This window comes from Xenopus laevis, chromosome 9_10L (genome assembly GCF_017654675.1).
Source record: "Xenopus laevis strain J_2021 chromosome 9_10L, Xenopus_laevis_v10.1, whole genome shotgun sequence".
Taxonomy (NCBI): domain Eukaryota; kingdom Metazoa; phylum Chordata; class Amphibia; order Anura; family Pipidae; genus Xenopus; species Xenopus laevis.
The window spans coordinates 121,599,757-121,621,523 of record NC_054387.1 but is presented as its reverse complement, the minus strand read 5'-3'; the positions used below and the strand labels follow the sequence as shown (position 1 = coordinate 121,621,523).

General features: G+C 39.7%; 1 protein-coding gene across 1 annotated transcript in view; it reads left to right on the top strand.

The window, feature by feature from the left end:
• The window catches only part of XB5835757.L (uncharacterized XB5835757 L homeolog), a 33,598-nt gene that overhangs the window by 1,546 nt on the left and 10,285 nt on the right, over positions 1 to 21,767 (top strand). The window contains exons 2-13 of the mRNA XM_018236613.2: positions 783 to 938; positions 1,828 to 1,951; positions 2,430 to 2,523; positions 3,570 to 3,720; positions 9,769 to 9,943; positions 10,482 to 10,607; positions 11,809 to 11,871; positions 13,224 to 13,346; positions 15,301 to 15,456; positions 16,820 to 16,873; positions 18,628 to 18,845; positions 21,220 to 21,296. Coding sequence (XP_018092102.1) covers positions 783 to 938; positions 1,828 to 1,951; positions 2,430 to 2,523; positions 3,570 to 3,720; positions 9,769 to 9,943; positions 10,482 to 10,607; positions 11,809 to 11,871; positions 13,224 to 13,346; positions 15,301 to 15,456; positions 16,820 to 16,873; positions 18,628 to 18,845; positions 21,220 to 21,296 — 1,517 coding nt within the window. The remainder of the gene's footprint in view (positions 1 to 782; positions 939 to 1,827; positions 1,952 to 2,429; positions 2,524 to 3,569; positions 3,721 to 9,768; positions 9,944 to 10,481; positions 10,608 to 11,808; positions 11,872 to 13,223; positions 13,347 to 15,300; positions 15,457 to 16,819; positions 16,874 to 18,627; positions 18,846 to 21,219; positions 21,297 to 21,767) is intronic.

Genomic DNA, 21,767 nt, shown 5'->3' with positions numbered 1-21,767 from the left:
CTTGTGTTTTTATATGGTCATGAAACTCCTCTGTAACTTATAATATCCTTATAATTTACAAGGGGGGTTCTTTATTCACTATATATATATATATATATATATATATATATATATATATATATATATATATATATATATATATATATATATATATATATATATATATATATATATCTCATTATGTAGTACTGGCCCAAACCATTTGATTTTATACAGCAGTGGCTTGTTGCTGTGTCCAGTGTGACTCAAGAGGACTGGGGGGAGGCAGGTCTGACTGAGATGCAAAATAGACCCTTGGCATTGAGGCCAAGCAGCCTCCTACAGGCCCATTAAATAGTGACTGTCTATCACATGTTAAGGCCCCCATACATGGGCCGATAAAAGCTGCCGACAGACCAATTCGGCAGCTTATCGGCCCATGTGTAGAGCCCCCTGATGGGCTTTCCCGATTGATATCGGGCAGATGCTGATGGGGCAGGTTAGAGAATCCCGTCAGATCGCGGCCGCATCTTTTAGTTGATGTTGTCACGCAATCCGACCGCAGGTTTGGCCTCCGTTCTGATCCGATCGTTGGGCCCTCTTCAATGAGGGCATATCGGGGAGAGACCTGCTTGTTTGTCAACATCACCAAACTTGCGGATCTCTACGTCTGTAGCCACCTTAACAGTAGCCTCTCTGGCATTAGCCAGAATCTACATATTGCTTTCTCAAGGTCACTTGCAATGTTTGTTTCAATCATGATCAATACTCATCCCCCAACCTTTCCTTTGTTTATCCTATAGTTACCATTACCATGAGGACAGTAAGTGAAGTTGCCGATGAGAGGAATTCTGCGGAGGAAGCATGCGGGGAAGAAAGTGTCATTGTCATTAGTGATGATGAAGGAGAGGTCACTCTGGGATTGGGGAACTCGGTGTTATTAATAGAAGATGCTGGAGGTAAGTGACCAGTTTGTTCCTCCTGGTTCCTTTCATGATTTGCTTCCACTTTGCCTGACTCTATAGCCCCAGTTATCTGGTCACATCCCTCTAAACAGTGGTACTAAGAGCTAATGGGTTGGGCTGTTTTGGGTTGTAATTTAATTTTAATCTAAATGAAATGTAATTGGATTTAATTTTAATTACATTTAATATGTGTGTTAGGGTCGAGTATAGACCACCCTGAAGTGATGTTTTCTCCTATTTAATGAAAATGTAATATAGGCTTCATCATACCGAAATAAGAAACTTTGTACATACAATTAATTAAAAACTCTGCATCATTTCTGAAATAAACACGTTTATGTTCTATCCCTCTCTCAGCATCTGTTTCTCTTCGTTCTGTCTTCATGCAGCAGTTGGGTGTCAGATATTCATTGACAGATCCAATATATCTTATAGGGAGGCTCTCTTTCCTAGCAGATGTATTAGAGCTCACTCAAATAACTAATTCCAGTACAAACAAAACGAAACAAACTAATTGTCTTTTGCACAAATTCTGCATGTAGAGAGTCATGATGTCTGGTGATTTTAATAGAGTGAGTTCTAATACATCTTCTAGGCAAAAAGAGCCCCCATATAAGATATATTGGTTCTAATTGATTGTATTTAGAAAGTTTCTTATTTCAGTATGCTGAAGTTTATATTAAATTTTCATTTTCTTGATAGTTCCCCTTTAAAGTTTCGGCACTTCCCTGGCCCCTACCTTTGTGACTTCAAGTCAATAACTTGGCTGCACACTGCTGGTCAGTCTCATCCCCAGTTGGATGCCCACCTATTGCAATTGTATCATAGGCCAAAGCTGATGTAGGAGGAATGTAATACATTGATGTTTATGCCATTTTCACAGAGGAGTCTTTTGTTCAAGATAAGAGAACGGAGGAAGTGCTGGATGAGGAACTTGCCATTACATTTAGTAAACGGGGCAATGTGATGCCTCATGCCAGATACGACTGCACGACGTACTCTTTTTCGTAAGTTGGAAGCCAAAATTTGATTTCACAGGGACGGTCCATCATTTTAAAGGACCAGTAACATCAAAAAATAAAATTGTTTTAAAATAATAAAAATATAATGCAGTGTTGCACTGCACTAGTAAAACTGCTGTGTTTGCTTCAGAAACACTACTATAGTTTATATAAATAAGATGCTGTGTAGCCATGGGGGCAACTATTCAAAGGATAAAAGGATCAAGTTAAACAGCAGATAAGCTCTGTAGAACATAATGTTATCTGTTATCCATTAATTATCCTGTGCCATATAGCCATTTTTCAATTTCCGCCATTGCTACTCAGCAGCTTGTTTATATGAACTATAGTAGTGTTAGTGAACCAAACACACCCGTTTTACCAGTGCAGGGCAACACTACATGATATTTTCATTACTTTAAAACACTTTCAGTTTTTGGTGTTACTGTTCCTTTAAGAACTGTCATAACACTTTCTGTTTCAGACGTGCTGAGCAAGAGACCCAGGTGCCTTTGGAAGATAATGAAAAAGCATGTGCAGAGTGTTACTGCTATCTCTGTGATAAGCTGGCCTCAGAGGTAAGGGGGTTTAAAGAGGGAAAGCTATATACTAGACATCACTCCCTCTCTCTCCCCCTATCTCCCTCGGATGTAATCAAAGAGTGTTTGAACTTGATCCACCTATTAAAAGGGTTGTGCCACTTTAAATTATGTATGATGTAGCGAGTGATATTCTGAGACAATTTGCAATTGGTTTTCATTTTTTATTATTTGTGGTTTTTGAGTTATTTAGCTTTTTATTCAGCAGCTCTCCAGCTGGCAGTTTCAGCAATCTGCTTGCTAGGGTCCAATTTAACCTAGCAACCATGCATTGATTTGAATAAGAGGCTGGGATATGAATAGGAGAGGACTGAATAGAAAGATGAACAATAACTATAATATTGTAGCCTTATAGAACATTTTGTTTTTTAGATGGGGTCAGTGACCTACGTTAGAAAGCTGGAAAGAGTCAGAAGAAGAATGCAAATAATTAAAATACGATAACAAAATAAATAATGAAGACCAATTGAAAAGTTGCTTAGAATACTCTAACAGACTAAAAGTTAACTTATAGGTGAACCACCCCTTTAATACTCTCCTTTGCAAAAGATCTGGCCGAATACCGAACCATTTCCTAATTTTCATATCCAAATTAGGGTGGGAAGGGGAAAACATGTTTTACTTCCTTGTTTTGTGACAAAAAGTCATGTGATTTCCCTTCCCGTGCCTAAATTGCATATGCAAACTATGATTCGGTTCGGCCGGGCAGAAGGATTCGGCTGAATCCTGCTGAAAAAGGCCGAATCCTGGCTGAATCCCGAACCGAATCCTGGATTCGGTGTATCCCTAAATAAAAGGCACTAAGTTTGGCCAGGAGCAGTAACCTATAGCAACCAATCAGCATTTACTGGTCACCTCTTGAAAAGCAAACATCTTATTGGTTGCTATGGATTACTGCTCCTGGGCAAACTTTGTGCCTTTTATTACATATGGGGGTATGATTCTTGCCCCTTTCCACTTGCCATATCAGAACGATATATGTTAAATTCTCAGTATAATATTATTATGTTATTGCCCCCATGCAGTGCCCCAGCTGGACGAGTGTTTCTTCCTGCCACTGCAATGCTCACAACAAGAGCAAATACTGGAAGGAGCAGCGAAACTCCGCTTTGGCCGGGGTGCTAACTATATTCAACTTGGATCTCACAGAGATTGACTCAGAGCTTCGGGAAGCAGGTGAGGAAAGAGTGTGTGTTCCCCGCTGAAAGAAAGGGATGAGCTGTGTAAATGTTGCATTGTTTTATAATCAAGTTGTATAAATCATAATTTGGACTTTGTATATACTATGTTTGAGCAGATTAGTTGTTTAATCCCGGTTACTCGCTGTTGTGTTAGACTCACTTTTATTGCGATACGACTCGATATTCGAAGTGCAATAACGTCATACAGAGATTTTTAGTATATCTAGATGGTTCGTACAATTATAAGAATATAGAATAGAGATAATGTATTTGCCCATGACTGTATCCCTTTATTAGAATGTAAATAAACAGGAATCTTTCAACAGTATGTTCTCTATCTGTGAATACCTGTGTCTTTGAAATGACAGTCCTTCCAACTAGATAGTACTTACTGACAGCCTGTTTTCAGTGGTATGTGGTGATTCTATAGTCTGATAATCGTAGAGGTAAGCTTTGAGTTTTGAGTATTAAGTGTAGTTAGCGTTATCATTTCTTATGTCTTATTTGTTAGTAATGCCTCGTCTGCTAGTATGTTATTGATTAGGACGTCGCCCCCTATAGGGGAGCATGAGGAGTCTTTTTGTATATTAGACGGTGTGGTTTTGTATTATTAGTATTTACTTAGTTGCAGTTCATCCTACCTGATCGTATAATCCTGTGCTGATGCTGCACCACCATGCTACACAGCTATGCTTGTTTAAAAAACTCGGATCATGGGTGAAGAGAGGTTAGCGTTAGTGCATGGGAGTGCTACTGTGTGTGTAATCCTGCTGCTTAAATGCTGCCCCCATTGGCATACACAATGCAAGGGCTTGTGTTAGTATAAACTATAGAGTGTCAGGTACTGTGAGTGTTAATGTCGTAATGTTCACCTATCGTAAAGCTAGCTCTAGGCATGGAGGAATGATACTTGTGCGTACATGATTTACATTTTATGAATGATTGATCATTTCTTATCTTTGTCCCATTGGCCTGGAGCAGAAACTCTGAGGTTCACTGGTACAGGCATCTGGTTAGGACTGATAGCAATTAAGTTAGATCGTGAGATACTCCGAGAGATGCTGGCTGAAGATGTACAGACTGAAATGGCTGGCAAGAATGTGTAGATGACCACGTGCAGAGGATTGAAAACAGTAAAAATCAAATCAATGGAAAACGTCTTTATTCTGGGAACCAAGTTCGTGAGAAGCAACTGAACATGAAGAATAGAAGTTGGGAAGCGTGAACAACACTCAGTGTTAACACTGAGAGAATGGCACATGTGAATAATCGCCCTGGCTTTTTCTTCTTATATACTGCCAGTGCACGTATTATATTTCTGTTATACTGCAGAGGGATGCAGCTATTAGACGCTGTAGGAATTTCTGTTATAGAGCTCCAGTGCGACATATAGTTGGGTATGACTGTGGGCCCAGGCGACTGATTATGATGTTTCTGTAATTACTGCCAGGTTCACTATTATAGTATGTTTTATACTGCCAGGCACTATATATGTTCGTATATACTGCCAGGTTGCACTATTAGATGTTTCTGTTATAGCTGCCAGTGCACTATTACGAGTGGTCTGTTGTTGACTGCCAGGTACTGATTAGCAATGTTCTGTTAGTATACTGCAGTTTCGCACTATTAAATGTTTCTTATTTATCGCCAGTGCATCATTAGCAGTTTTCTGTTATTACTGGCCAGCGCACTATTATGTTTTCTGTATACTTGCCAGCGCCCAGCGAGTGTATGGTTCTCTGTTACTACTGCCAGCGCACTATGATATGTTTACTTATACTGCCATGTACTATTATATATTTATGTGTATTACTGCCAGTCACTATGTATATGTTTGCTTAATTACTTGCCAGTGCTACTATAAATGTTCTGGGTTATACCTGCTCAATCTACGTATTAGAGTTTCTGTTATACTCTCTGAGGTGCGACTTATTAGATTGTCTGTAATAATTCCAGGCACTATTAGTCAGTTTTCTGGTTATATCTGCGCAGCTCAGACTGATCTATGTTTCTGTCTGATGAGCTGCCAGCGCACTATTATGTTTCTGTTATGACTGCCAGCGCACTATATGGGGTCTCTGTCGTTACTGCCAGATTACTATTATGTTTTTTGTAATACTGCCATGCACTATTTAATAATGTATTTCTTATATGTACTCCAGTGCACTATTATGATTTAGCTGTGAACTCCAGTGCAGCTATATAGAGGTTGTTTACTGTTATACTGCCAGTGCAGCTAATTAGAATGTGTTCTTATACTTTCTCAGTTCACTGATTAGATGTGTTTTGTTATACTCCAACAAGTGCCACTAATTAAATGTTGTATTCTGGTGGGTATACTGCACAGTGCACTATAATAGATAGTTTCTGTTATACTGCCAGTGCACTGATGAGATGTTTCATGTTATACTCCTAGTTGCCACTATAATTATTCTGTAATACTCCAGTGCCACGTATTAAATGTTTCTTTGGTATACTGCCAGGTGCATCTATTAGAAGTTCTGTTATAGTGCCAAGTATGCACTATTAGATGTATTCTGGTATACTGCCATTGCACTATTAAGATAAGTTCTGTTATACTACCAGTGCCTACTTATAATGGTCTCTGTTATATGACCAGTCACTATAGTTTCTTATAGCTGCCAAGTGCACTATATGTTTCTGTTATACTAGCCAGGCTTACATTATATGTTTTTAACTCCAGACTGCCACGTATTAATATGTTTGTTGATTAGCTGCCAGGCACATATATATGTTTTCTGTTGATACTCCAGAGCACTGATATATAGTCTTCTTGTTATACTGCCAGTGCAACTGATGATATGTTTGTTATAACTTCCAGGTTCACTATGTAGAGTTTTCTGTCATAACTGCCATGCACCTATGTAGATGTGTTCATCGTTTATACTGCCAGTTCACTGATGTAGATGTTCTTTTATAACTGCCAGTGCACTATTTAGATGTTCTTTATACTCGCAGTGCACTATTAGATGTTTTCTGATGGGATACTGCCAGTGCACTTTAGATTTCCTGTGTTATTTACTGCCCAGTGCTCGGACTAGTTAATGATTCTGCTTGTATTAACTGCCAGTGCACTATTAGATGTCTTCTGTTAATACGAGGTTAATAGACAGAGAAGAGAATTTATAATACGTTGTGGTGTGTTGGTGTTGTTTCTTGTGTGAGTAGGTGGTAGTGTGGTTGTGAGTGTTAAAATAACAGAAATCGTTAATTTCTCTCTGAAAATTAGATCAGACCAGTGGACACAAATATTTATCATGGAGTTCTGTTAATATGACTACCAGTTGCACCCATAATTGTTCTGCTCTTACATGAACTCTAATACCTACTGCCAGTATTCGACCGATATATAGATTTTTAACTGCCAGTGCACAACAATTAATAGTTCATCTAATATACTGCCAGTTCACAACAATTATTATGTTTCTGTTATCACACACAGTACATCAATGGATTTATAATATGTTTCTTAGTTATACGCCAGTGCAAACCAGTTCATATTTCTCCTTCGTATATGAGCCAGGCACCATTATAGATTAATTCATATACTCCCAGTAGCACACATCAATATGTTCTCTGTCTATAGCTCCAGGCACATATCACGTTTCGTAGATCTTCGTATTACGCCAGACTGCACTAATATATGAGTTCTGGTGAGACTGCCAGTAATGCACTTGATCTAATATAGATGTAGAACTGCCGTGCCATCTATCATAAATGTTCTTTAAAGCACCATTCATTATGTTATCTTATAAATATACTAGCCAGTGCCACTATTATATGTTCTATTGATATAGACACCATGATTATCGTGTTGCTTTAAGCATGCAGCTGCACGTTAATTAGAGTTTTCTTAGTATACTAGCACAGCTTACTAATTTAATAGCCTTTCATGTTATACTTGCCAGTAAGCCACTATTAATGTTTCATTATACCTGCCAGGATATGGTATATTGTTTCATCAGGTGTATACTGCCATGTGCACTATAATATGTTCTAATATACCTGCCAGCGCACTGTTATGTTTCTTCTACTGCTATGCCACCATTATATGTTGGTCTGTCATACTGCTAGTGCACCATACATATGAATATCTTATATATAGCTGCCCAGGCACTATATACTATGGTCTTACATACTGCCGAGGCAACTGAAATTAAATGTTTCTGTGCTATTAGCCCAACCATTATAAGATTATGCTGTTCTAACTGCCAATGCGACTATTATAACGTTTCTGTGTTAACTACCAGTCACTATTAGATGTTACCTGTAGTATATTACTGAACAGTGCACTAAGGCCTAAGATTTTCTGTATATATACTGCCAGGACGGAACTATTATGATGTTCCAGTTATAGAATGATATGTTCTGGTGATATACCACGATGACAATCAATTATATGTTCGTCATGGTATCACACCATAATAAGATTCTGTATACTGCCAGTCACTATAATGTTTCTGTCTATACTCAGTGCACTATCTAGAGTGTATTTACATACCAAACATATACTAACCATGTGCACATATTAGAAGTTCTGCTGGTATAAGCGTATGACACAGCACATTGCACATCATTATATGTATATCATGTTATTGACACCACCATATGTTAACACCTTGTTATACCCAGTGCACATTAGAGTTTATTTACTAGTCCTACCTACTGCCTAGGCTACATTAGATTTTCTCGTACTATACGACCAGTGCACTAATTAGATGTTTAAGATCTGTTATACGCACCATAGTATATGAATTCTGATCATATGACTGCCAGTAAGCACATTACTATTTTCTGTCATAGCACCGATATATGTTTCTGTTATAACTGCCAGTGCACTACATTATGATGATTTCGTAGGTATTACTGCCCAGTTACTATATATAGTTTCTTTATAACTAGCCAGTGACCACATCATGAGTTTAACTGTGTATACCCCAGTGCACTATTATATTTCTGTTAGTACTGCCAGCGCCACTAAATTATGTTCTGTACAAGTATTACACTAGCCAGTCACGGTATACTATGTTTGGTAACTGCCAGTGCCGACTATTACTTTCTAGTGAACTGCTAGTGCACCATATAATGTTTTCTTTTATACCGCCAGTGCACTATATTATGTGTAATTTAATAGACTCCATGCACAATATTAGAGTTTCTGATTGAACTTATAGCTACCACTATAAATGTTCCTGTTATTACTGCCCACGTGCAACTATTAGATGTTCTGTATTATACTCCAGATGCACTATTAGATGTTTCTGTTATACTGCCAGTGCACTATTAGATGTTTCTTTATACTGCCAGGCACTATTACATGTTTTCTGTATACTGCCAGTCACTATTATATGTTTCTGTTATTTATACTGTATACTCCATTTTATTCATTATATGTTTCTGTTATACTGCCAGTGCACTATTATATGTTTCTGTTATAGCACCATTATATGTTTCTGTTATACTGCCAGTGCACTATTAGATGTTTCTGTTATACTGCCAGTGCACTATTATATGTTTCTGTTATACTGCCAGTGCACTATTATATGTTTCTGTTATACTGCCAGTGCACTATTATATGTTCTTATATACTGCTGTTTTATATACTGCCAGTGACCTATTAGATGTTTCTGTATACTGCCAGTGCACTATTAGATGTTTCTGTATAACTGCCATGCCACTATTAGATGTTTCTGTTATACTGCCAGTGCACTATTAGATGTTTCTGTTATACTGCCAGTGCACTATTAGATGTTCCTGTTATACTGCCAGTGCACTATTAGATGTTTCTGTTATACTGCCAGTGCACTATTATATGTTTCTGTTATACTGCCAGTGCACTATTATATGTTTGTTATACTGCCAGTGCACCATTATTTTACTGAACGTTTGGCTGGACTTGGAGATTCTCCTATAAATGTATATAAGTGTGATTAGTGTTGGTGGGAGAGACAAATGGGGTCCCCTGTCACTGAGACGTAAATAATGATAATTAAATGCTGATTTATTGTTTGTTTGCCTTTAGGGAGTTTGCTGCAGAATTTCCTCAATGAAATAATCATTATATACAAGAAGTACTTGGATGGGGAGATGATGAATCGAGAGATCCTATATTCCTGCTTGTGCGCCTGCCACCGTAGGAAAGCAACCCAACTATGTAACAGCTGCGCAGCGCATCACAAAGAAGTACTCGTTCATAAGTAATGCCGTCCTTTTCCCCTTTTCTTCCTTTCCTAGACAGAAAGACCTACATTAACTTGTTTTATTTGTAAGGGTTTATGGAACCATGGATATATATAGTAAATAAAGTACCCCCTCTTGTAAAATATAAGGATATTCTGAGTTATCGAGGAGGCATAAGCCTGCGTGTTTTTATACAGGTCATGGAACTCCAAGGTGACTTCTAATATCCTCATATTTTGCAACTGGGGGTACTTTATTTATTATAATACACAAATTTCAGTGAGTCATGTGACAGAAATGACATCACTAACCTCCGATTATAACTGATGACATCACTAAGCATCTTTTATAGGATATAATTTACAGGATCGTCACTGTATTTTACACACACACACACACACACACACACACACACACACACAGACACACACACACACACACTTACTTGTTGAACAAAGGACTTTTGTACCTTATATTTCGGAATGTTTTTCTTGTGGAGATGTGCACCTTGTTTTAGATGCACTGACTGAAGATCCTTTTCATTTCCCATTACAGTTATGCTCCAGTGTATGAAGCAGTAACAGAATATTTAAATAAAGCAGAGCTGCAAAGGCCAAAAATGTCTACGGTGATGCATCTGGGTGCAGTCAAAGAGCTGGTCAGTCATAAAGCAACCCCAAGGTTTGTCCCACTTCAGAGGATACTACATCATTTACTTTTGTGCACCCCTTCAGCTTGGCTTTGTCCAACCATCCTGATTTTTCTTGCAGCATTAAAAAAGGTTTGGTTCACCTTTCAGTTAACTTTTAGTATGTTATAGAATGGCCAATTCTAAACAACTTTTCCATTGGCCTTCATTTTTACAGCTTTTGAATGATTTGCCTTCCTCTGACTCATTCCAGCTTTCAAATGGGGGGTCACTGACCCCATCTAAAACACAAACGCTCTGTAATGCTACAAATGTATTATTGCTACTTTTTATTACTCATCTTTCTATTCAGGCCTCTCCTATTCATATTCCAGTCTCTTATTCAAATCAATGCATGGTTGCTAGGATAATGTGGACCCTAGCAACTGGGTCTGATATTGCAAACTGGAGAGCTGCTGCATAAAAAGCTAAATAACTAAAAAAAAACACAAATAATAAAAAATGGAAGACCAATTGCAAATTGTCTCAATACAGGGCACTAACATTTTATGGACCCCGGGTTCATTACAAAAACTGAGCTCTGGGACGAGAAGCTTCCCTGTGGGGGGTTCAGTTAGTTCTCTTAGTTAGGCTTTTTCCATCAGCTATTATGGCCTTCACTGCTTCCCATAGCAATCTATAGTTAGGGCAGTTCTCGGAACATACGGAGCAGTGACATAAGGTGGCCATATACGGGCCGATAAAAGCTGCCGACAGACTGTGTCGGCAGCTTATTGGCCCGTGTATGGGGGCCCCCGACGGGCTTCCCCGATCGAGATCTGGCCGAAAGTCGGCCAGATCTCGATCGGATGGGTTTAAAAATCCCGTCGGATCGCAGCCGCGTCTCTTCGTTGATGCGGTCCCGCGATCCGACCGCCCGTTTGCCGAATGCTAGGATCCGATCGTTGGGCCCTAGGGCCCACGATCGGATCTGCCCGATATTGCCCACCTCAAGGTGGGCATATCGGAGGGAGATCCGCTCGTTTGGCGACATCGCCAAACGAGCGGATCTATCCATGTATGGCCACCTTTAATCCAGAAATGCTCAAGCATCATCCACATATTGTTTGCCCTAGATTTTGTAAGTGTATTCTTTTATTTCCCTTGGCTTTTCAGCTTTTTATATTAATAACAGAAATGTGCCTTATGGTTATTGCGTGTTGTATGTTTACTAATTTGTATTTATTTTTGCAGCCCACTTGGACTAAAGACTCCACATGCATGCTTAAAAGAGTCATCAGTGCAACTAATGGATAGGTATGCACCCTGCTCTCTCTCTGTTATCAGAGGCTATCCCTGAATATGGCTTTAAAGGATAAGTAAACCTTTAAAATAAGTGAATATAAAATTGATGAGGGTTTTATTGTAAGACCTTGCAAGCAATGTACATTCAAAAATTAGAAATCTTTCCTAAGAAGAAGAACATCAGAGCAGCCTCTTTCTTTCCCCTGACAATTTCCTTGACTACTTGGTGGTCAGACTGGTCAGAAAATGATCAGCAGGTGGCGCTGTTGCAACAAAATTCCTTGATGATAACAGTACATGTATCCTTTATTATCTTGGAATTAAAAATAAATAAATAATGAATGTGCATTGCAAAAGTGTTTAAAATAGCACACAGGTCAATTTTACATTCACTTATTTTAAAGGTTTATGGGCACCAACCAGTGATTTTTAATTGGTTGCCTATTATTCTTGGTCAGTTCACCTGTTATTATGTTCAAGATTGGCTGAGAGTCATCAAACACACCCACTGTGGACAGCATTGCCCAGGTATCAGCTATTTGGGAGACCGAGTTTCCATGCTGATTGACTAATGATCAGCTGTAACGAGAAATTACTTTACTAGCCAATTGCCTAGAGCCTTAACATGACATCACAGTGATGTTACAATGACATACTTACTGTGCCAACCTGTAAAGTGAACAGGCTCCAAACCAGAGATCACTACCTCCTACGATAGGGCCATGCTGAAATATTCACTCATATGGCCCATGCCTAAGAATGTTAAAGGGGTGGTTCATTAAGTTAACTATTATTATTATAGAATGGCTAATTCTAAGCAACTTTTCAGTTTGCCTTCATTTTTTTTTATAGTTTATATAGTTGAATTATTTGCCTTCAAATTCTGACTCTTTCCAGCTTTCAATGGGGGTCAATGACCCATCTAAAAAAACAAATTCTTCTTTTTATTCAGGCCCTCTCCTGTTCATATTCCAGTCTTTTATTCAAATCAGTGTATGGTTGCTAGGGTAAGTTGGACCCTAGCAACCAGATTGCTGAAATTGCAAACTGGAGATTCTGCTGAGTAAAAAGCTAAATAACTCACAAATAATGAAAAATAAAAACCAATTGCAAATTGTCTCAGAATATCACTCCCTACATCATATTACAAGGTAAGTTAAAGGTGAACAACCCTTAAATAAAGTCAACATAAGAAAGATTTTGTCATAAACTGTCAAGTCTTAGGTGAATAATCATTTCTGATGGCTTTGGGACTTACGGGTACTACAGTAGTGATCACCATGGAGTTAAGAGGATCCTTGCGAGCACTATTTTTGGAGCCATACATTTGGCATCTAAAACCAATTTGTTACCTTTGTATGCAGGATTATAAGGACTCTCCAGAGGCTTCTTGTAGATGCGGATTTCCCCAAGGATCTTCACGATAAATTTTTGATGTTTTTCCAGTCTCTAGCGCTTCCCCCACACCTGTATGCATATGTCAATAGGTACGTTAATTGTTTTAGTGCTCATTTAATGTTCTGCCACTAGAGGTCACTGTTCCCATTCTCACACTAGTAGTGCTCATGACTTGTACTCTCTAAAGGGTCTTTATACAACTGTAGGAATAGCAGACTCTATGGCACAGGATTCCTTATTACTGCAGAAACACAATGTGAGCTGGCTGCAAGTATTCAGGGTTTGGGATGTAGTAGAGCAAACCGTAGATAATGCAGTGCCACTGTAATTAAACTAGAGAATGGGCTTGCATATTATTATTATTAACGTATTTTTAGAGTGCCAACATATTGCGCAGTGCTGTAAAATAAATGCATTCATACAAAGAAATCACATGAATTACATACACAGAACATACAGAGTTACACACAACAACCAGCACTGATACAAAAGCTTAGGAATGCCCTGTACAAAAGAGCTCACAATCTAAAAGGGGAAGGGAATGAGACACAAGGTTTGGGAATGGACAAAATCAGAAATAAGCAAAGTGAGAGATTTAGCATATGGTATTGTATTTGGGAGCTAAACCGAGTGAGCGTAGGCTTCTCTAAATAAATGAGATTTAAGAGATCTTTTGAAAGCAGAAAGGTTTGGAGAAAGTAGGACAGACCGTGGTAGAGAATTCCAGAGGAGGGGTGCAGCCCTTGCAAAGTCTTGAAGGAGGGAGGAGGTAATGAAAGAAGAGGTGCGGAGAAGGTCAGTAGAGAAGCGTAGTAAGAGGTTGGGTGAGTATATAGAGATGAGTTCAGAGATGTAGGGTGGGGCAGAGTTATGAAGTGCTTTGAATATCAGGCTCATTAATTTGAATTTGATTCTGAAAGGTAGCGGAAGCCAGTGCAGGGATTGACAGAATGGCGAGGCAGAGGAGGAGCGGTTGCTGAGGTGTATAAGCCTCGCAGCAGTGTTCATTATGGACTGGAGAGGTGACAGTCTCTGGAGGGGAAGGCCAATTAAAAGAGAGTTACAGTAGTCTAGACGTGATCTGACGAGAGAGTGAATAAGAGTTTTGGTGGCATATTAGGTGATAAATGATCATATTTTGGATATGTTCCTTAAGTGGAAGTGACATGATTTAATAAGTGACTGGATATGAGGAGTGAAGGACAGGGCAAAATCTAGGATAACCCCAAGGGGAGACGGGGTGATGGTGGAATTACAATAGATACTTCTGGGATGTTACGGGTGTTAGTTGGGGGAAAGATAACAATTTCTGTTTTAGAGAGGTTTAATGTAAGGCAGCGTTGTGACATCCAAGTAGAAATAGACAAGCAGGATGAGACCTGAGCTATGAGCTATGGATTGAGATCGGGCGAGGAGAGATAGATCCGAGTATTGTCTGCATATAAGTGGTAGTGAAAACCATACGAGGGAGGAAGTATAGAGAGAAAATAATAAGGGGCCCTGAACAGAGCCTTGAGGAACCCCAACAGAAAGAGGAACAGGAGAAGATGCTACTCCATTGTAGGAGACCCTGAAGGAACGATTAGTGAGGTAGGAAGAGAACCAGGAAAGGGCCGTGTCACGAAGACCAAGTGAATGGAGGGATTGGAGGAGGAGAAGGTGATCTACAGTGTCAAATGCAGCTGAGAGATCAAGAAGTATTAGTAGTGAGAAGTGATTGTTGGCTTTTGCTGTCAGAATGTCATTAGTAAGTCATGTTGGGAAAGTTTCAGTTTAGTGTTGTTGCCGAAAACCAGATTGGAGGGGGCCCAGCAGGTTATTGTCAGATAAAAATGAAGTTAGTCTGTTATAAAATAGGAGCTGAAGTGGTTAAGAGATAAAAGGTAGCAGAGAGATAGGTCGAAGGTTATCAAGATTAGAGGGATCACAAAAGGGTTTTTTATATTGGGGCTGACAAGAGCATGTTTAGTTGAGAAGGAAAGATTCCAGTTGAGAGCGAGAGATGAAATAAATTAAATTGACTCCTTATTTTCCTTCTGTCAGTTTGAATGTCCTGCGCTGGGATAACTTATTCTTGACCTCAGTGTTCGCCGGGCAGAATACAACAGGTCAGCGCGCTAACAAAGGGAAGAAAGAATTCCTCTGGGAGCCATTACCTGTGGTGCAGGCCAGAGTAAAGAGACTGGAGAATGACAAGAAGTAGGTTGTTTATCCTGCCTTTCATTAACTGAAAGTGAAACCGTGCTGGCCCTTTTGTCATTAACATACATTTTGTTTTCTAGTTTTGATGATGTTAGCAGTTTTAACACTGATCATATAATGAGTTTGAAACAACCGTAGCACCTGCTATTCCTTTTTGGCTGATAGGACACCGTAGTTTCCTGGTTTTGAAGATATCAGCAATTTTTCTACTGCTACTATGATTTTTTTTTTATTATGGCCAATGAGCCACAGTTGCCAGAAAATGAATTTAGTAAGAAAAGGAAAAAATAAAGTCTTGTGATGTTGCTCAGCTCAGAAAATGAATTGCTAGTATGTAGCTTTCAACAGGTTTAAACTGCCGAATGGTTTTACTGTGCCCCCATGCACAGCCCTTTTATCAAGCTCAGAAAATTAAGTTAGTGAGCAGAGATTGTCACCTGGAACTAAAATACTCTGATTCGGCCAAGATTAGCCTTTTTCAGCAGGATTCAGATTTGGCCGAATCCAAGTGCCTGGCCGAACCGAATCCAAATCCAAAATATCATCTTCCTTTCAGTCACAAAAGCAAGGAAGTCCAAACATTTTTATCTATACATGTTCTCTTTCCTCTTGTTTCCCTAATTTACATAGGGATGCACCGAATCCAGGATTCAGTTCGGAATTCGACCTTTTTCAGCAGGATTCGGATTCAGCCGAACCAAATCCGAACCCCAATTTGCATATGCAAATTAGGGGCGGGGAGGGAAATTGCATAACTTTTTGTCACAAAACAAGGAAGTAAAAAATGTTTCCCCCTTCCCACCCCTAATTTGCATAATGCAAATTATTCGTGGATTCAGCACATCCCTAATTTTTTTGCCCTGTGACTGTCTAAAGGTGGCCATAGACATTACAATTACTATCTTTCCTGGAAAAGATGTTTCCAGGGAAGATCGTTGGTTTCAATACACACTTGTAGAGCTGAATCTTCACATATATAGGGAGAAACAATAGAATTCGAACAATGGCCGATGTTTGGGTTCCTTCAAATGGGCCCGATCAAAATTTTCGAGCCGACCAATATCCAAGTCTTCTGCCAATATCTGTCGGCTCATTCCCCACCATCCTCCCACCGAAAATGTGTTTCTTACAATATTATTGGCGCCGCGTATGGTCACCTTAACACAGTACAACAACTGTATCTGGCCAGGTCCAAACAGAACAACACTGTAGTTGGCTGAAATGTCCAGCAGGTGGTGCTGGTGTTTCAAGTGCATTATATTGGTGGTGTATAAACGTCTAATATCTTCAGAACTAGGGGGGAAAAAGAAATGCAAATGACAAAAAATATATATTTATGTAACCATGTTTTTTTATTTAGTTACAGACAGCTGGTGCGCTACCTAAATGTTGTGAGATGCCCCGACACAGGAGCGTGAGTATCCATTATACCCACAGAAATCTGCCCAGTGGCTTCCCATGTGGATTAGTGGGCACTGTCAGCTGAAATCTCTTCTCCTATGCAGGGAACAGTGGATGTAATACAAGGAGGGAAGTTATCTTATCTTATATCTTATAGGGGGGCTCCTTTTGCCTAGAAGATGTATTACAGCTCACTCTATTAAACTCACCAGACATCATGTCTCTCTACATGCAGAATTTGTGCAAAAGGCAGTTATTTTGTTAGATTTTGTTTGTACTGGAATCAGTTACTGTATTTGAGTGAGCTCTAATACATCTGCTAGGAAAGGAAGCCCCCCTATAAGATATATTGGATCTAACTGTCAATGAATATCTGACACCCAACTGCTGCATGAAGAGAGAATGAAGAGAAACAGATGCTGAGAGAGGGATAGTGAAGATAAACTTGATTATTTCAGAAACAATGCAGAATATTTAAAAATTTTAATTTTAGAAAGTTTCTTATTTCAGTATGCCAAAGCTTATGTTACATTTTCATGATCGTTCCCCTTTAATAATTGGGATGCACCTACCACCATGCCCATGGAACGGATTGTGCTTACCAAATGCTCTATGTGTGCAGTGACAGGACCATTCATTCCAGCAAGTACACACTTGAGACAATGTTAGGCAGGATCAGTGATTTTCTTAAGCACTATTTCTCCAGGAACAGTCCCCTACGTTTCCTCATAGTCTGTACAGAGAGATCCCATAAAACTAAGGCAGCATAGGTATTCCCTGTATTAAGCACAATTCTGCAGGAACAGTCCCCTAAGTTTGCTCATAGTCTGTACAGAGAGATCCCATAAAACTATGGCAGCATAGGTATTCCCCTGTACTAAGCACAATTCAGCAGGAACAGTCCCCTAAGTTTGCTCATAGTCTGTACAGAGAGATACCATAAAACTATGGCAGTATAGGTATTCCCCCTGTACTAAGCACAATTCTGCAGGAACAGCTCCCTAAGTTTGCTCATAGTCTGTACAGAGAGATCCCATAAAACTATGGCAGCAAAGGTATTCCCCTGTACTAAGCACAATTCTGCAGGAACAGTCCCCTAAGTTTGCTCATAGTCTGTACAGAGAGATACCATACAACTATGGCAGCATAGGTATTCCCCTGTACTAAGCACAATTCAGCAGGAACAACCCCTAAGTTTGCTTATAGTCTGTACAGAGAGATCCCATAAAACTATGGCAGCATAGGTATTCCCCTGTACTAAGCACAATTCTGCAGGAACCGCCCCCTAAGTTTGCTCATAGTCTGTACAGAGAGATCCCATAAAACTATGACAGCATAGGTATTCCCCTGTACTAAGCATAATTCTGCAGGAACAGCCCCTAAGTTTGCTCATAGTCTGTACAGAGAGATCCCATACAACTATGGCAGCATAGGTATTCCCCTGTACTAAGCACAATTCAGCAGGAACAACCCCTAAGTTTGCTTATAGTCTGTACAGAGAGATACCATAAAACTATGGCAGCATAGGTATTCCCCTGTACTAAGCACAATTCTGCAGGAACAGCCCCCTAAATTTGCTCATAGTCTGTACAGAGATATTTCCAAGCCCGGACTGACAATCTGTAGATTCAGGCAAATGCCAGAGGGGCTACTGTAAGATGCCACAGATAGTCTGGACCTGCATATCTATATAATCTTTGCCCATCTCTACTCCTTCCCCTGTGAACAGTTTAAATATCAGATTGTCTATTTCCTGCTTGTTTGTAGATTGACACGCTTACGGCAAAAAACTGCCTTTTATATGTGCAAATACGGAGATTTTGCAAGTGCCGTTTTTGCGCTCATCCAGCTGAAGAACCTGCCCCGCAACATGGCCCTGTCTCTCACTCCAGAACAATATGAGTTGTACCTCACCATGTTCAGGACCGGCAGCTCCCCTCCGGGGAATGAACCCGTGGCTAAGGAAATATGGATTCCGTTTGCAGGTGAATGAAAGAAGGAATGATATAGACACAGTGACATATTTCCTTCTAAATAACGAGCTTTTTTTGTCCAATGTGTTATATTTGATTACATGTACTATATAATAACAGGATATTTTAATGTACTGAACACAGGGCTGCTGTAATGGTCTCTTAAGGGGTTGTTCACCTTTAAATTAACTGTTAGTATGCTGTAGAGAGTGATATTCAGAGACAATTTGCAATTGATTTTCACATATTATTATTTGTGGTTTTAGAGTTTAGTTTTTTATTCAGCAACTCTGATTGCTAGGGTCCAAGTTACCCTAGCAACCATGCACTGAAATGAATAAGAGACTGGAATTTGAATAGGAGAGGCCTGAATAGAAAGAGGAGTAATAAAAAGTAGCAATAACAATACATTTGTAGCCTTATAGGCCTTTTGCTTTTTAGATGGGGTCAGTGACCGTCATTTAAAAGCTGGAAAGAAGAGAAAGTCAAATAATTAAAAAACTATTAAAAAAAAATTACAACCAATTGAAAGTTGCTTAGAATTGGCCAATCTATACATACTTTGTCAGCTTGAGAAAGGACCAGGAGGTCCAAAACATTGCTGTGCCAGATGTAAAGTGAAAAAAGGCGGTTTTATTACTATTTGCTGCAATTCTTTATGGATTTTGCATTCTATACATACTATAAGTTACTTAAAGGAGAAAGAAAACTACGGAGGCATTTTATTGCCAATAGATTAGCTGCAATAGTGCAAGCTATAACACTATATTTATTCTGTAGAATGTTTTACCATACCTGAGTAAAAAGCTCTAGAAACTCTCTGTTTGTTTAGGGAAGGAGCTGCAGTAATAATGTGGTGTGACATCACTTCCTGCCTGAGTCTCTCCCTGCTCTGGGCTCAGATTACAGCAGAGAAGGGAGGGGGCGGGGGAAGAGGAGCAAACTGAGCATGCTCTTGCCCAGGGCAATGAGGTTTAAGCTGAAGGCAGGAAGTCTGATACAGAAGCCCATGTGTACACAATAGAAGGAAAGAAATGCTGTGTTTCTTTTGACAGAGGACTCACAGTAGCATTACTTTGGGGGTTTACTGGTATATTTAGATGGACCTTTCTGATAAGGCTTAATTAGTTTTAACCTTTCCTTCTCCTTTAGGCTAAGGCCACACTAGGCGATAGCGCCGCGATTTGACTCGCGGCGACTTTTAGCCGTGACTTTTAAGCCGCAATCGCTGGGGAAACTTTTGCGCTGGCGTCTATGGGGAATCGCGAAAAATCGCCAGCGTAAAAACACGCGCGGCGATCTTTTCTCTACTGTCGCTCGAAATTGCCTCGCTAGGCGATTTCGAGCGACAATAGAAAAAAGATCGCCGCGTGTGTTTTTACGCTGGCGATTCCCCATAGACGCCAGCACAAAAGTTTCCCCAGCGATTGCGGCTTAAAAGTCGCGGCGAAAAGTCGCCGTGAGTCAAATCGCGGCGCTATCGCCTAGTGTGGCCTTAGCCTTAAAGGTGAACCACCCTTTACTGTGAGCTGGCTGATTCACATGGATCACTGATGGCTACACCTCCGGTCCACCTGAGATATAAAAAGTAGCAATAACAATAAATGTGTAGCCTTACAGAGCATTTGTTTTTTAAATGGGGTCAGCGACCCCTGTTTGAAAGCTGGAAAGAGTCAGAAGAAAATGGCAAATAATCCTAAATTGACAATGTAAATAATGACCAACTGAAAAGTTTCTTAGAATTGGTCATTCTATAACATAGTAAGAGTTAACTTGAAGGGGAACCACTCCTTTAAGTCAGGGGCCCCGAGAAGCGTGAAAGGGCAATTCTTAAATAGCCATGGGACGGGGCTTGTAGCAGAATGGGTGGGGTTTGTGCAGGTCATGGGCAGGGTTTTGATATATTATGGCATGTTCAGGGCACATCAGGGTTATGACCATGTGAGTGTTCAGGGGACTTTATCCATTCAACTTGCTGACTCAGGGGAGCTGGATTACATATGGACTAATAACTGGGGGGGCAGGGCCCTATTAACTTAGTAGTATGGGCCCCCCATGATTTCTAATGGCAACCTGACTGTGCATGCAACCTGTTTTGGACAGCTGCATGGGATCCTGGGAAATTCTTGAAGATTTAGAAAATAAATATCCCCCTTTCAGTGCATTTTATCCCTGAAAGATGAGGTTAGTGTTTCCAATTACTGTGGCTTACCTATTAAATGACATATTAAATGAACTCCACCAGCAAATAGCACTTTACTTGTACTTTAAAACTAGAATCTGTCACTATCCCTTTAAAGTCCTTTAATTCAGTTGACTCTAGTAATGTTTAGGGCTCTATACTGACAATTACATTGATATAACCGGATGCCATTTGTTTTTGAAGGGCCGCCTCTGAGGAAGGGAATCTTAGTTCGCTGTGCGATAAGAATTCTTTTCATGAACCGTTGCCTTGCTCAGCAGGTGAGTGGTAATGGGAGCCATTTTTGATTAGGGCGGGGCTTCAACCCCAAATTAGTTCTCCAGAGGTTGCCTGTGATACATTGTTGTTACATGATCCTAATGGTTTGCTCCAGCAACGTGAGCTGCTCCTCTGAGGAGGTGTCTCATAGAGACAGAATAATGGACACCTACTCAAGCTCTTAAAGGAGAACTACATACAACAACTTGGTTCACAAATATTGGTGACAGTCAACACTTAAGGGGTTATGTAATAAAAGGCACTAAGTTTGCTCATGGGCAGTAACAAATAGTAACAAATCAGAAAGTAGCATTTACTGGTCACCTGTTTAAAAGCAACCATCTTATTGGTTACTATTTGTTACTGCTCCTGGGCAAACTGAGTGCCTTTTATTACATTTGGGGGTTAGTATTTCCTTTGCACATTCAATAAAGATTACATAGTCATCAGTACTTGGTAAAATGACAACCCTA